The sequence below is a fragment of the Myripristis murdjan genome, chromosome 22, assembly GCF_902150065.1.
Source record: "Myripristis murdjan chromosome 22, fMyrMur1.1, whole genome shotgun sequence".
Taxonomy (NCBI): domain Eukaryota; kingdom Metazoa; phylum Chordata; class Actinopteri; order Holocentriformes; family Holocentridae; genus Myripristis; species Myripristis murdjan.
The window spans coordinates 29,993,854-30,009,616 of record NC_044001.1 but is presented as its reverse complement, the minus strand read 5'-3'; the positions used below and the strand labels follow the sequence as shown (position 1 = coordinate 30,009,616).

Below are 15,763 nucleotides of genomic sequence, written 5' to 3'. Positions count from 1 at the left end.
TGTGTATGCACATGGGACACCTATAGATACTGTGTGTTGGTCAGGAACAAGCCTGCCTAGCCTAAGTGTTATCCATGGGGTTAAGCACTGGTTTTGTGGCCCACTACAACCATGAAGAGAACCATGACAAAGCACTTCATTTCAGATTTTATTGAAAAATAATCGTGGAATTATTATTATTTTTTTTTAATCAAAAACAAACCTAAAAGGATGAGTTCATCTGAGATGAAACCGTTCAAGTGTTCTGTGCATTACATTAAGGCAAAATAATTCATTTTAATGTTAAAAAAACAAACCAAAGAAAAACAATTATAGCCTATGCATACACAGCATATAATAGTTTTCTTAAAATTTACAACCTTTACCCTTAAAAAGACACAATATCTAAAATCCCATTTACCTTCACATTCTTATTTTGGTAGGAGGCAAAATATAGAAACAAAATACAACATTTAAGGGTTAAACAATGCATTAATCCAGTCAATAACTTAATCAAGGCAATAATCGCAGCATTGATTCAGCAACACATTCCCATTGTCAAATCATTGTGCCTCCACGACAAAGTTATCAAACTGAGCCAGTTCAAATGAACGCGTTCCTATGGCTGCCCAGCCATTCTTTGGTGTCAGTACCACGGCATTCTTCCATAGTGGATATCCGTTCAAAAACCCTGAGGCATACTGGCCCTAGGAAAAAAAAAAAAAAAGGGATCAAAGTGAACATTTGCAGTGAATGGAAATATTACAACAAACAGTATCTACCTTAATCGCGTACAGGACAGGGAGGGGTGTGGAGGATGCCTCTGGCACCCTACTCAACATGGTTTCAACCACTTAGAAGGGGCTAAGCAATTTGCACGACTATTATTTATTGATTTTTCATCAGCTTTTAATTGAATACAACCTCATAATTCCTTGTTGGAAAGTTATGAGCTCCAATTCTCCATAATGTGGAGTTCTGTGATTAGAGCTGAAACAATTAGTTGATTAATTGATTAGTATATTCACAGAAAATTTATTGATTGTTATTATGATAATCATCATTTTAGTCATTTATCAAGTAAAAATAATAAACTTGGACTGATAATAGGTTCACAAATCATAGATTCTTTTGCTTTTCTCCATTTCATATTGTAACAAAATGCAAATAAACTTCTGCAGACTTCTTCTGAGTCCTTTTTATGCAGGTGTGTAGCGACAAAAACTGACAATATGCAGAACAGAGGTAGTCCAGATATCGACGGCAAAGGCACGCCTTGGTGTCAGGAGATGCATTGTGCTTTACTGCTTTGATCGCAATTTGTTAAGGTTAGTGAAAGGATACGTTTAGGCATAAAAACCACCTTGTTAAGGTTAGGGAAAGGTTAGGTTTAGGCAACAAAATGAGAAGAGGACACAGTCTCAGTCCACACAAAAGATCTCGCTGGACATGGGAATCGAACTCAGGTCTCGTGTCAAGGCTTACACGCCCACTGCACTCCCTTTGTGGACCTTCTCGCTCTTTATACTACATCACCCTCCCCCGCATCTCATACTGACGAATCCTGGTTCCTGCTGTCACTACTGTTGGCAATAGCGTGAATCCAAAGATCCTTCCCCCTTGGTGTCAACAATACAGACTGCTGGTGATGTAGTGGTGTGGAAATGTGTTCTTGGATCAAATGTGGGTCCTTAGTACCAACTGAACATCAGCAGAGTACCACTGAAAACCTACATACTGTTGCTGCTGGGCAGACTCCGGCCTCTGTTAAAAGGAAACGTCCAGCAGGATAAAGATGGCTGTACAACATGACTTCAGGTCAGCGCAATAACACAATCCGATAGACACCTCTAGCTTGTGACGGAACAGGCTGTTCTGGGGCAGCATGGATCATGTCCAGCACCTTGTTGAATTAAGGCCTCAGATAACCCATACGCAAAAGAAGCACGCAAAGCTTAGATGTAACAACTAAAGTGTATATCTAGTTCTGTATACAAATAAGACTGATAGACAGTGACATCCCTTGTTCCATCGCAGCCCCGACAAGTGTTCACTGGACATGTGGGTGAACTCAAGCTGCAATACTGTCTACACGTCATGTAGTCAAGCCACCAGAAAGCACAAACTCTGAACAGGACCACTGATGGAGTAGAAAATCATCTCACAAATACTAAAATTCTACAAAAGAACGCTTGCACTTACTTCAACTTTGAGTGTTAAGGTGTGCCAGCCATATGCTCGAGTACCAGACAGCCCCTCTGCAAGTACAGTCTGACCAGCTATTGAGGAAAGAAGAGCACAAAATAAAATCAGCACTAAATGTTGATTAAAACCAATTCAAGCAGTACTAAATTTGGGACTTTGTCTGAATTTTCATTTGAGATTAGCTGTTGTTTCTTTAAGGATCTAAAATACTGTGCTAAAATAATTCTTTAAAATAACCTTTGCCATTTTTCCCATGCTAAAAATCTAGAACGTTTCCCCCATTTTGGTTGTAAGTTCCAACTTTTTGATGATAGTCTTGCAAAAACCTCCATAATAAATAAACTTAATGAAGCATGTGTCAATTAGACAGCTACCGACCAAGATCATTGGTGACTTTGTAGGTGCCATCGGCAAACACCCAGTAGAAGACTCCCTTGGTGTTGCGGACCGACATGCCACCTTTATCCACCCTGGCCGCGATGAAAACACCACCTGTCTTGACACTCTCCATGAAGACATCACATGTAACACTCAGATTTTGCCTGAAACATAAGAACATTAGGAACATTCACATGAATAAAAATTGGACACCGTTTTGTGTCCCAAACACAGCCAGGGCTCTTTTAATTAGTAGCTAAAAGTAGTATGGTTCAGACTCAAAGGGATGTATTTGCTAAATTTAACCATATCGTTTTGCCTTGCATGACATATGCAGTTCTTTCCTTCAAATTCTTTTTCATAATTTACAAAATACACATACTACATCAGGGATTTTCAACTACTTTCAAGTCAGACCCCCAAGAGAGACTCATTAGGTCACAGATGTCCGATTTGTCAGAACCTATATGAACAGTTATTCCCATACATTCTCTAATTGGGATGATTTTAATGATAGTGAAAATCAGCTATTCCTCATTGTATTTGGGGCCCTCCCGGAATCTCCTAAAGGACCCCACTTTGAGAAACACTGCTTTTTGGAGTCAAAACTACTTTAAAATTAACTTCTCACTCATAAAAAATGCCTTAAATAAAAATACATCCATGTGATGATAAAGTTAGTGAGGTGACATGTTTATGAGCGATTATTTCCTCCATGGCGTGATGCATCATGTAACGGGTCATGTTTGGCGTGATGAATCCAGAATGAATGGCAGCAAATGGTTTCTTCTGAGGGGATCAAAACTGTGTGAAGCCTGTCTCATGAAAAGAGTTAGACAGTAGTCAGAGAACTTTTGTGCTAGCTGCCTTCACAAAACCAAATGTTGGGAAATGCTGGCCAACCGGTCCGACAAAGATGGTGTCCAACTTGTTCTGTCAACCCCGGATTTACAGTCAAACGCAGACACAAAAGAAATGGGAACTGTACCAAAGACTGAGTTACATGGAACACAGATCCAGACCAGCCGGTTCAAGATAAGACGGAACTATTGATCCCTGTGGGGAAATTAGCTTGATACTACAGCAAAAGTATTTTGATTGAGCAGGAGAAACAGCTTATAAGCTCACGTATAGAATATCAATTATTTCAATTTAAATGTAAAACAATAAAGACAATAAAAGCAAGTATACTTGAACAATGTATGCTGCTGACTAATATTCCGACATGTTAAGTAGACAACCAGTGGGAAGAAAAGGAAAAATATGGATTACTAATTTCATAACGTGCAAAACTGAGCTGTCATTGGGATAAACTATTCATACTTTTTACTGATACAGTACTGTGCCATCACATCGAGGCAGTGAAACGATTTTTTATTTACAAAGTCGGTCTCATGTTCCCCTGGGCTGTGGTGATGAAATATGGGTGCAATCTACTGCACCAATCACTCTCAGGAACACTATGAAAGAATATCAGCCCACCTCGTCCTGAACAGCACATTTCATTCATCACTGATTAGCTGTCATCGACCATTGTAAAGTACCTGCTGTTTTTTAGAGGCTTACCTGGACAGCCAAATGACCGGAAAATGCTATCTATAGAGAAAGAAAATCAAGTTGCCTCCATCTTACTATTTTTGCACTAAAGTCCATATTGTCATCAAAGAATGATCATTTTGTCCAGAGGTCTGATTGTGAGGAGGCATCAATTAGATCTGATAGCTTGTTTCTCAAGCACACGATATTATACATATCCTGAAACTTATCTTAAGTTTTGCATTGATACATTTGATTTGTGAATTATTAAACCTGAGAATCTGAGAAAATTTACTTCAGTTCTTCCAAAAACATACACTGCAAAAACGCAAAATCTTACCAAGATTATTTGTCTTATTTCAAGTCAAAAATGTCTTATTTCTAGTCAAAATATCTCTTTACACTTAAAATAAGACATGATCACCTCAGAAGTTAATTGTTTTTAGACTATTTTTTTTAGAAAATTTGCTTGTTTCATTGGCAAAATTTGCCAGTGGAAAAAGTGAAAATTCACTTGAAATAAGTGAAAATTAGCTAGAAACAAGAAAATTTTGCCAATGAAACAAGCAAATTTTCACTTGTTTCAAGCAAATTTTCACTTGAAACAAGAGACAGTTGTCTAAAAACAAGTTACTTCTGAGGTGATCATGTCTTATTTTAAGTGTAATGAGATATTTTGACTAGTAATAAGACATTTTTGACTTGAAATAAGACAAATAATCTTGGTAAGACTTTGAGTTTTTGCAGTGTAGGGAAAAAGGTGATTAATTTTCCAGTAATTTAAGGTAATGTGCTAAACTAATAACAACAACAATAACTATTATAAAATTAGCACAAACTTGCTTTGACGTATCAATTCATTGCCATCAATGCACTGATATGTCTTTGTTATTTTTCTGAATTTGTTTCTCAGCCATTTACCCAGACTCTATAATGCAGCAAATGTCAACACCTCACCATTGATAGTTCCCTATGACACTGATGGTCTGGTCGGCATCTGCTGCCCATGTGACAGGCTTCTGGGTGACAACCTGGCGTAACGTGAAGACATGAGGCCCAGGGTCGGTCAGGTTGATGTAGTACTCAAACACGCCCGTCTGGTCAGCAAAATACGGAGCCTCCGAGAAGAAGGGGTTGGCTATGGGACATTGGGAGAGAGAGTGTGTGAGAAAAGGTGCTAATGGTAATGTCAAGATCTTGTGTGTACAAAAATTTAAATGTTTATGGCCATTACAGCTACATGGATAAGTGTTACATGTAGAATGACTTTGGGTAAAATAATCCCAGACTTCCTCAAAGAAATTCCAAAATTCATTGACTGAAATACACCCTCAAAACTCCATGATATTCCTGGAACATCATGGAGTTTAAAGGTGGAAAGCCTGTAAACAAGTGGAGTTCTTTCTGTATGCAGAGCACTTACCAATATTAAAATCATCCTTGTAGAGGTGGGGGAAGGGAGCAGGGGGAGGCGGCTCTGGGTAGCATCCTTTCTGTCCCGTTGTAATGGTGGTTAATGTGTAAACCTCGTCTTCACCCAGACTCAAGGTGAACCAGCCTTCAGACGGCTGTAACGGCCATAAACATGTAAAAAAGACATCAAGAAGTAACTCATATACTTTCATAAAATTATGTCAAATTGTGTGGCTCAGTGTGAACTTTCCACAGAGGAGACATCTCAGTCTCACACAAGATACCAAACCCGGAGGTGTGTCAACCTCTTACATCCTGCCTCTCCTACCTTCAGCGGAGCGAGTTTCTCAAAGAAGGACGGCTTTTTCGTCTTGAAGTCAAACCTGGACCGCCACACTTGGAGTTCCTTGATGGAGGCCTAGGGGCAACGGATATTCTTGAATATATGGCAAAAGGCATCAATGGTTAACTTTTCACAATTTCACGAAGATGGCAGAGGAGCTTACAAAGGATCCCTTCAGCTGGAAAGTTGCATTCTGGGATGTCAGATTGTAGGGTGGGAGTGGCGGACGTATGCACCACGAATGATCATGAGCCTGTAAAGAAGGTGGAAAAAAGATCATGTTATCTTCACATGTTGTTTTTGTGTTTTAATGCAACTATAGTTGTGATGTTTTTACGTTGTAAGTTTTAAAGTTGTGATGTTTTAAAATCTGTCTTTGATAAAGTTAGACCTTACAAATACAAATGTATGGGATAAATTCTTTGAGGAGCTGGAAAATATACAATTGTAACTGTGGCGCCAAAAAATGCAAGTCTTACGAAAATAAAAATAAAAATAGAATGAATAAATAAATAAATAATCGAAAGACAAACTTACCATGGTCTCTATGACAACAGTGAGGTTTCCTTTACCATCAGTCAGCGCAACGTAACTTCCACCTTTTTCTAAATGTCCCACAGTTTGTAGATAGGTCCATCCTGGCTGGGCGAACTGGGTGGTGTGAGCTAGGAAGCAAAGAATATAGCAGAGTGTTTCACTATATATATTAACTGAAAAAACTTAACTAACACAAAAAAGAAAGGTCTTTTATTAGCTGCAATTGTTCAACCAACTCACAGATACAATGAAAATTAATTTAGGACCAAAGCAGATCCGATGTTCTAGGTGACGGTGGTGCATCTTTTAATTGTGATCCCAAGATGTATTATGTAAAGTCTGTGGTTTGCTATAGACCTTTTTCACAGCAGCTACTTTGACATGAACAGCAGGTAAACATGGGTGTTACTGATGACATCGATGAAGGCTGTTCTATTGAAGTCTGGCAGAGCCGCTGGTATTGTTCATGCTGTTTCATTGGACAGCTTCTGTTCCAACTTAAATGGAACAGAACCTTTAATTAATGTTATTAGTAACACCCATGTTTATCTTATACATTCTATGTGAATGAATGAATGAATGAATGATATTTTACTGATCCTTTGCAGGAAATTACAGCGTCACGGGAGCTTAATTACTTCAAAACACATGAAATTTCACAATATAATAAACAAACAAATAAATAGATAAATTAATAAATATACATCATATTTGAAACAGATGTATGTATTCCATCTTTTAACTTTATTTTTAAAGTGAGTCATTATCATCATCGTTATTATTAGCATCGCACTATTCAATTAGTATTGATCTAAAAATGGCTATATGTCTGAAATCAGGAATGATTCCAGAGAACTCTAACCTCAAGTCAAGCAAGTCAATGTATTTTGTCACAATCCACTATTTTTTTTTTTTTTTTAAATTCAAATTCAGCAAATCAAAAAATGTGTTTGGGTAACAACATATTTCCTTCTTTTTGTTCTCACTCACAAACATCCAATACTACAAAGCTACCTAACCAGCGAGCCTGTGTTTGCTCAGTGACCCTGTCTATTTGACTTTGTAAACAGCTTGGGAGTATTCTGGGACAGTGAGCATGCTGATCGTTTCAGGCTTTATCTCTCTAGTACTATTTTCTCCAGTGGCGGAGAGGTGGTAGTTCAACAACACACTCACAATCATCATTAAAGCCAAATACAACGCCAGTAAAGCCACAAAGTGCCTGCCAAGCCAGATTTGCATTGTGACGTGCTGAGACTGTTCAGTGGATAGCAGAATCTGCAAGGGATGCGGGATGAATATTTCAGTTACAAGGCGTTCAGCCATCATGTGCTTATTACTTTTCATATTGTTGTGCTGCATAATCATAGCTTCGGTGTATGCATGTATTTTGCTCTATGGAGACTGTCCTCTGGCAAAAAAACGACCCAATAAAATGTTTAAGTACAGCTGTTATGTCTTAAAGTTGAGGGATGACACTGTGGGGTGTGTTAAGGGAGGGACAAAGTCCACATAAGGAGACTGGTGGGGTGGTGGATGTGTCAATCAAAGTGGGATTATATAGAATCTGCACCTGATGAGATATTTGATGCATAAACTGTGTGCAACGCCTGTAAACAATGATGGTGGTTAAAAAGGTCTCAGTAACAACACACAGCATCTTCAAAACAGCACTCAAGTTAATCATCACACAGGTGCTTTGATAGACTTAGGGGTCATGCAGTGTTGAAGTTAAAGTGCATTTTTTGGATTAGTAACGGGTTATGACATCATGTTAAAAGTAATGATGAGTAGCCTTTACAGTGTATGCCACCATATTCGCCATGACATTAGAGAGCCACAAACCTCAGAGTCGAGAAATCTTGCCATATTTCAAACTAGACAGGCCTTAACATCCCATTTTAACTAGTCGAAAGTTAGAATTTTTTGCAACATCATTTTTAATGTCTCCAAAATACAGCCTTTGACACTCAAGCCAAAGTTTGTGCTACCAAGATGCACAAGAGTACCAAATGTGAAAAGGTTAAAAGGTTAAAAAGCTGGATGTTACTCAGACCTGTGATCCAAATGGGAGATTCCACTACATAGTTGCCACTCCAGGGCTCCTCAGCTGTCATCAGCCCGTCTCGACCATACGGCAGGTCCTCATAGTAGCTGGCAACCAGGTTCCAGGATATGGTGCTAGGAAAAAAAAACACAATCCATGGTCAGTCAGCTACACTCAGTGAGTAAACAATGTTTTCTCTGCATATTTAACTTCTAGTTAGTCTTTTTCTGACCACGACAGTATGCAAAATATTTTATCGTTTCTTCACATAGGACTTTGGAAAGAATTCCCAAAATGCCCTTAGACACTTAGACTAGTAGTACTTTTTTGCCCCTAAAATTACTGTTACGTGATCTGATTAAAGGCTTTGAGTTTCACAAGACAGACCGCAGATTAATCATGGAGAAATTGTTAAAAAAAGGCAGCCTTCATCTATTCTTACAGTCTCCAACAATATGATTAAAGCAATAATCACTGAAATCCTAATCTAAATGAATCAGTTTACTGTTTCCAACCAATTCATATAAAACAGTGATACAACCTTTATTCAGATCATGAAAGCTTTTACTTTGGCTGCTCTTATCTTGTAGCTCTTTCCTAGGAAAAAAGGCTTGGTCACAAATTTCAGTACATATGGTCAAACGAAGCAAATTAGAAATCTGCATTTTATTCCTGAGCTATACACTGGATTCTTCTCAGGCAAAAGTAATAAGCAATATAGCCTGTATTAGGTGAGGAAACATGCCAAGGATTCAAAACCGCTGCGGGCACCACAGAACGAACTTGTAAAGCTTGTGTACCTAGGATACTTACGCAGTCATGAGTCCGTTGACGTAGTTCTGGTTGAGGATGCGAGCCCAGCAGCCTCCTCCCACCTCGTCATTGAAGGTGCTGTAGTCCTCTGACGACCACAGCTTCTTCTGAGTCTTCAGAGCCTCCATCACCGTGGTGGTGCCGGGATAGTGGGCCCTGTCAGGTCACACATGAACATCAACAGTCACAACAGTCAAGAAAGCTACCATTTCAAATCAAAAGTCATGTGGCTCTTATGGCTATCAGGAGTTGATTAAAGTCATAGCAACTTTTAATGGATGTCTGCAATTTTGTCTAATCACACATACAGTCCAAGGTTACAGAATGCCTCTTTGTGTGGGCACAAAGAGCAGATATGCATGAAAATTGTGAGAAAATCTGGAACACCACAACACGACTGCACATACACAGACGAACAAGAAATAGTTTTTAAAAATCACACTCCTATACGCTTCAGAAGTCATGCCGTCATTTGTCTCTGATTTGTAAGCATTTTCAAGACTTCAAGGAGAAATGAATGGGGTTTTCCAAATTCTTTCAAAACATTTCTGTCATTTGGATGTTTACACATAGAAAGAAAATTCTTGCATGTTTTTATAATCTGAATATGATTTGTGTTGCTTTAAAAAACAAACTGCTATCATCTAAGTGATTAGCCATCCTTTATGAACCATCACGAGCGGTGTAGAGATTCTTCTCGATACTTTTGTTGTCATCCCTGAAGAAATGGACATGGTAGCTAGCTAACCAGCTATTTTTAATGGCTCAGCAGTGAGCTAGCACCAGCTCAAATTACAGAGCGTGACAGGGATGATCATATGAAAACCCTATGAATCTTCCCCTTGTAAAGAAAATGCGTTGGATCCACAGTTCTGTATTAGGGCAAAGACTTCTGAGGCCTTTCAAGAATAATAGTACAAACCACATTTTACAAGTACAGATTGTGCTCAGACCTCCACAGAAGACAGCAGATTTAGTGTTTATGTAGAATCACATCAAAATCTTGGCGCAAAAACATCAGGTTAGTTACAGTCTCCAGAAAGAAGACAGAGGCCATGCGATCAAGCTTCATTCACGGGCAGAGAAAAGGATCCTACCCTATCACGTCTACAGCTTTGCTGAGCTCTTGGTCTAGCAGCAAAGACAAGGAAATGGGCTCCCACAGGTTATCACTGGCTATGATCCTGACCTTCTTCAAGCCACTCTTATCCAGAGTGTACCGCAGGAGCTGGGAAGCCCAGTAAGTGACACAGGAAGAAAGGAGAAAAAGAAAGTGATTGGCAACTATGACTATTTTGACTAGGATGGGCTATATGGTATTTGCTACAATCAGGTAAAAAAAAAAAATCACAGATTTACAAGAATTTTTTTTTTTTTTTCATAAATGAACACCTGCTTGTTTTCAAATGAACACCGATGTATATTTTGAAATTGTACAATAGGGTTTTTACATCTTCCAAGGGCCCAAGTGTCAAGGAACTCTATCCTTGAACTTTCAAAACAACTTGGGCAAAAATTGCATTAATGTTTCTTTCACTTGACAGTAGCAATATACTCTGAGCGTATTAACTTCATATGTCAAAGTCAGTGAGCTAGGTTTATTAGTTACAATGTCATGCCTAAATGGAAAATACTGTGGTGTGCACATGGGCATATAGTAGTATACAGCAAAATGCACTTATGCAGCTTAAATGTTAGTTCATAACTGAACAATCACTTCTGACTCTCCAAGTACAGTGGGAAAACAGCCACAAACATTCAGCTACACTCAATCCGGCACAGTGAATGTGTTTCCAGAAGAGGAAGAATGATTTCCATGTACGACACACCCAAAACCAGTGACACGTCAACTACTGTGCATCACATGATTTGTAAATCAGCTGACAGGGACCAAAAATGTGACAGTGACATGTGAGACACATGCCACTGTGTTATGATCCTTCAGGGCATTGGAGCAAAAGGAATGATTTTATGATTCAAGTTTGAGCGTTTGTTTGTGTCACCTTTGAGTGTGGCACCGTGTGGCACCGTGACAACTTTACTTACCCAACCACCTCAACAGCATCGTTAAGGTAGGGGTCAACGCTCATAGAATTGGCGACGCTCCAGTCACCGTCTGCCGCGATGATGCCAACATCTGTTAGGCCAACTTTATCCAGCGTGTCCCGGAGCACCTTGGTGACAAAGGATATGCTCTGAGAGGAACCCAGCTATTTCTAAAAGGGTCTTGACTGCTGCCAGTCACAATTATATTTCTCATGTGTTTTAAAACCAAATGTTGGTGGCTGTTTTTTTTTTTGTTTTTTTTTTTACCCTAATTCTTATTTAAGGTCATGCTTATCTAGGCTGCATTACATTTCTCAGTTGCATAAAATAAATCAGGGGCTCTGAATAGTCAGAGGTTAGGTTTACCTTGATGTAATTGCTGTTAAAGTTCCTCTCATTCCAAATCTAAACAGATGAAATTGCATGTCAGTTACAACACCAGATTATTACAATCAGAGACTGGATGATGCTGTAAGGGAAAATACCAGTGATTTTGAATGTTTGGCCTGTTTACCACAATTTACCCTCCCATATTAACAATTTGATAACATCAAAACCCCTCGCTCTGCAAATTTGAACTGATTCGACAACTGTGTAATTTTCTGTTTCTGCAGCTAATAAAGTCATTTCTATTCATACACCACAGAACTGATAATTCAGTTCCGTCTCTGAAAGTTCATTTTCATATCATAGTGGAATGAATGGAAACTGACGGCTACATAAAAGGTAGGAAAACAATACCATTCTATCCAATTCTAAAATACCACTGCTTGCTTTGGGAAAAGACTTGCAGAAACATGAATATGCATTTTGTAGATATTACACTAAACATGCAAAATCACTGGTATGGTCCTTTAAAGACATAATTGACAAATTAAAGACAAATCAATTCCAGGTACACACCCCGACATAATCTATGTCTAGATTGTGGTACTGCTTCGCGCCAATGATCCAGGACACCACATAGGACGCTGTGATGTCAGGGAAGTCATAGGGCCAGTTCTTGCCACGGCCTACCCAACCAGGGAATGCCCATGGCAAACCTGCACACACACACACACAAGCAGTTTAACATTCATTTTCCTCCCAGAGTGGACACTTTCCCCCGAGGCTAATGCTGCATTCATGGCCTCATCAAATTCATGGGATAATTTTGAAGCTCCCACATCCTGGTTTATGAAAAAAATAGCATTGCATTCTCAGACACAGGAAGGTTGGCTAGCTTCAGCCAACAAGCTAGCTTAAGCCAACAAGCTTAAGGGTAGGAAAAAATGGACTCACTTCAATATAATGTTTCTTTAATTGGCGATTTTTTTCATTGAGTTTTTTTTTTTTTTTATAACTGAATCAATTGAACGTAAATCTATTGGTATCATATTATCCTAGACAACCTAACGAATCCATGGGTATCACGCATGTCATTCTGGATTGTCAGCAAGAGGACTAAATAATTCAAAGTTTGGCTATATGTCCACAAGAGAAAAACTGGCATGGCAATTTTCAGGGGGGTCCCTTGACCTCTGACCTCCAGGTGTCTTGGCCTGTGGTAAAATGGGGTGTTTGTGCAGACTGGGGGCCTAAACAGTCTTGGAGTTGCATCAGTTGGCTTTGACTGGAAAGCTGAGACTGTTGTGGATTCAATGAGCCACATTTGATTCATGTGTGCTGATGTTAGCCCCCATAGCAGCCATTTCACTGTAGTGAGACTGTTTTTTTGAATTTCGACATCATTGTATGAAATACCTATAGGGACCGCTAGGATAATCACAGCCACATTTGGGGACTAAATATATCAAACATAATTTTGTGTTTGAAAATTTCAGCTGTGGCTCACAGACTGTGTGTTAGGCCGACACCTCGAGTCTTGAGTTACATAAATTGATTGTGCAACTTGTGGGTGAAAGAAAGGCAGTAGGCTCTCTCACCGATAAGTGTGATATCTGGGTTCCTCTTCTTAGCCTCTTTCATGAGCCACCACTCGTAGCCCCGGAAGAAGTTCTCATCATTCTCATAGTGCATGTGAGACGGTTCTGTTCCATCTAGGAAACACAGTGACCAGGTGTAAGCAAATGCTACTTATGTTAAAGATCTGTATGACTCATTATCTACATCATTACTAGCTGCAGTCTTCAGAAACTCAAATTTCACATTGTTCTGTTATTTTGGTCTATATCAGTTCTGCAATCCTGCATAACACTGGGATTACTGTGTGAAACCAGCACCGTCACGAAACTACTGTGGTCCACCATACCAGACAACCAGACTATCCAGAAGTGAAAAATATTTCAATGAAAATTAGGAACATGAAAATTGACCTTTTTCCCCCAAGTATGTTTTCTATTCAGTGAAAAAATCATTTATGAATTGTTCTGACTACACCATGCAAGGAATTGCAATCAATGTTGTTAGCAGCATCAAAATGACAATACAGATAAGTACTCCATATTCTTCCCAATATCTAGTAATTATTAATAATTTTCTAAATAATAGGCATACATTTATATAATCACACTACTGTTTGTATTGTATTTACTGCTTAAACCATTCCATTGTTTTTACTTTTTTTTATGGCTTTTATTCCTGATTTTAAAGAATACTCTGATTTCCCTTTTCTTTCTCTCCTATTACTTCTGCTATAGCAACAGCCTCTTATCTTCCTGTCTGACACAGCAGCATGAAGGCGCTGGGAACATTTTCTCTTGAGGGACTTCAAGATGAACTTTGGAGTTTTAGGCCACAAGTAATGCAAATCAGCAAGGTGCATACAAACAAACAAACAAACAAACAAACAAACAACTTAGGCTGTCAATCAAATGAAATGGGCGGGAGCTTCCTCTCCAAGCCCCTGTATTAAGTTGTAGCTATACAAACTACAAAGAATTAAAACTACAGAACATCATTAGAGGTGAGGAATTTATTCAGCATGGTCACAGGAGTCAGACAACACCATTAAAAAAACAAAAAATTCATTATGACTGTACTGTGATCTCAAAGCTGCTGTATCACATGACTGGAAATACTTTCACTTGTGAACATTCCGTTCATCTTGTCTGACAAGTAACAAGTCTTACCTGTAGTCTGAGCATCACCTCCAATTTCCACCTTCAGCATGTGCAAAGAGGCTCCAAAGTTTGGCTGCAGATTAAAAGAAAAACTGTGACTTTTCATGTGTTGGACTAGAGTGTGTATGAATGGCTTGGCTATGCATCACATCATACCTTGAAGAGATAGTCTAATATCTGGCTGCGGTACGGTTCAGCATAATTGACCAGTAAACGAGACGTCGCCTACATGAAGCAGGAGAGACAGAACAAACAGGTATGACAATCCTGTGCCATGTAGTGTGTGTGTGTGCAGTCATGTCATGGAACCAGGAAGTGTGTTCAAAGCAAAGCACACTCACCCCGCCGCCGCTCAAACCTCCAATCCCGTCAAAAACTCTCCCTAAGCCCACTTTGTCGTCCAGGACGTAGCTCCGGGACGAGCAGAAATTTAAGGGAAAAAATATGAGAACAGAAAGTACTACTGTCAGTCTGGAGCTCATCCTGTTAAACTGGAGGGACTGGAACACTGTGGTGTGATCATGTCGCCTTTATGTCATGTGACAGCCCGACTGACCAATCGCGTCGAGCCAAAATAAATCAACAACTATTTTAATAGACGTAACTAACCAACCGAAAGAAATACATATTGACAGGTAGGATGAAATAAATTCAATAAAATATAATTCAATAAAATCAAGAAATATAAACAAACAATACAAGCAATAAATTCAAATAAATGTAAATATACATTAAAAGTAAAATAAAGTGTAAAAAAATATTTGTTGTGCTTAAAATAAAATAAAATAAAATGATGCTTATCTTTTGAATTTCACACATTTTGATGCATGCTAAACACATGTCAAACACATGTTTTGGTACTTATATCATTATTATTATTATTATTATTATTATTATTACTATTATTCGTAGTAGTAGTAAAATAGAATTTTCAAAAATCCCCAGAACAGATAATAATAATAATAATAATTATTATTATTATTATTATTATTAGTAGTAGTAGTAGTAGTAGTAGTAGTATAGGGTTAGGAAGGTCATTACGATCATTATTATCATTAACAATGGCAGTAGTAGTATTAGTATTATTAGTATTTGTGGTATTGAAACTACGCAATCATCATCAAAAAGAATTAGCTGGACGCTGAAAAAAAAAGAAAACATTAGCTTTATGGACCTCAGTGCTGTGCAGTGCTTTACATGGGGTGCCATTAGGGAAACAATCGCTAGGTGTCAGTGTTGTCTACTAGCTAAAATAAAGTTTACCTGATTCCAGTTAGAGAGGCATCAGGCTCATCTCCCTAGTTTTGTTTATATTAAAATAACTGTGTGTCAACACTCCATAAATATCCCATAAACACCCCATTGCCTGTAACTCCCCTATTAAGACAGGAAATACAGCAGCAC

The 15,763-nt window shown here is 38.6% G+C and overlaps 1 protein-coding gene across 2 annotated transcripts; it reads right to left on the bottom strand.

The window, feature by feature from the left end:
• Nucleotides 1-135: 135 nt before the first annotated feature.
• galcb (galactosylceramidase b) lies at nucleotides 136-14,875 on the bottom strand. Of its 2 annotated transcripts, none has more exons than XM_030044998.1 (17): nucleotides 14,701-14,875; nucleotides 14,516-14,584; nucleotides 14,369-14,432; nucleotides 13,223-13,336; nucleotides 12,201-12,340; nucleotides 11,664-11,702; nucleotides 11,298-11,425; nucleotides 9,252-9,407; nucleotides 8,448-8,572; nucleotides 6,392-6,519; nucleotides 6,018-6,107; nucleotides 5,840-5,929; nucleotides 5,522-5,666; nucleotides 5,056-5,236; nucleotides 2,563-2,726; nucleotides 2,182-2,258; nucleotides 136-686 (listed from the first exon to the last, which is right to left on the bottom strand). In XM_030044998.1, exons 1-17 carry the CDS (start codon nucleotides 14,839-14,841, stop codon nucleotides 543-545), a joined length of 1,995 nt encoding a protein of 664 aa, XP_029900858.1. In that variant the 5' UTR covers nucleotides 14,842-14,875; the 3' UTR covers nucleotides 136-542. The 2 variants fall into 2 exon arrangements, with proteins under 2 accessions (XP_029900858.1, XP_029900857.1); XM_030044997.1 differs by lacking the exon at nucleotides 11,298-11,425 and adding an exon at nucleotides 10,349-10,479.
• Between the last annotated feature and the right edge of the window lie 888 nt (nucleotides 14,876-15,763).

What these genes read in the sequence shown, in the direction of transcription:
- galcb (XM_030044997.1), bottom strand. Translation starts at nt 14,841, where the DNA reads ATGAGCTCCAGACTGACAGTAGTACTTTCTGTTCTCATATTTTTTCCC. An exon ending in AAAGCTGTAGACGTGATAGG is followed by an intron (nt 9,408 to 10,348) that starts GTAGGATCCTTT and finishes GTGACCTGACAG; the next exon opens with GGCCCACTATCCCGGCACCA. An exon ending in CAAAGTCACCAATGATCTTG is followed by an intron (nt 2,259 to 2,562) that starts GTCGGTAGCTGT and finishes TTTCCTCAATAG; the next exon opens with CTGGTCAGACTGTACTTGCA.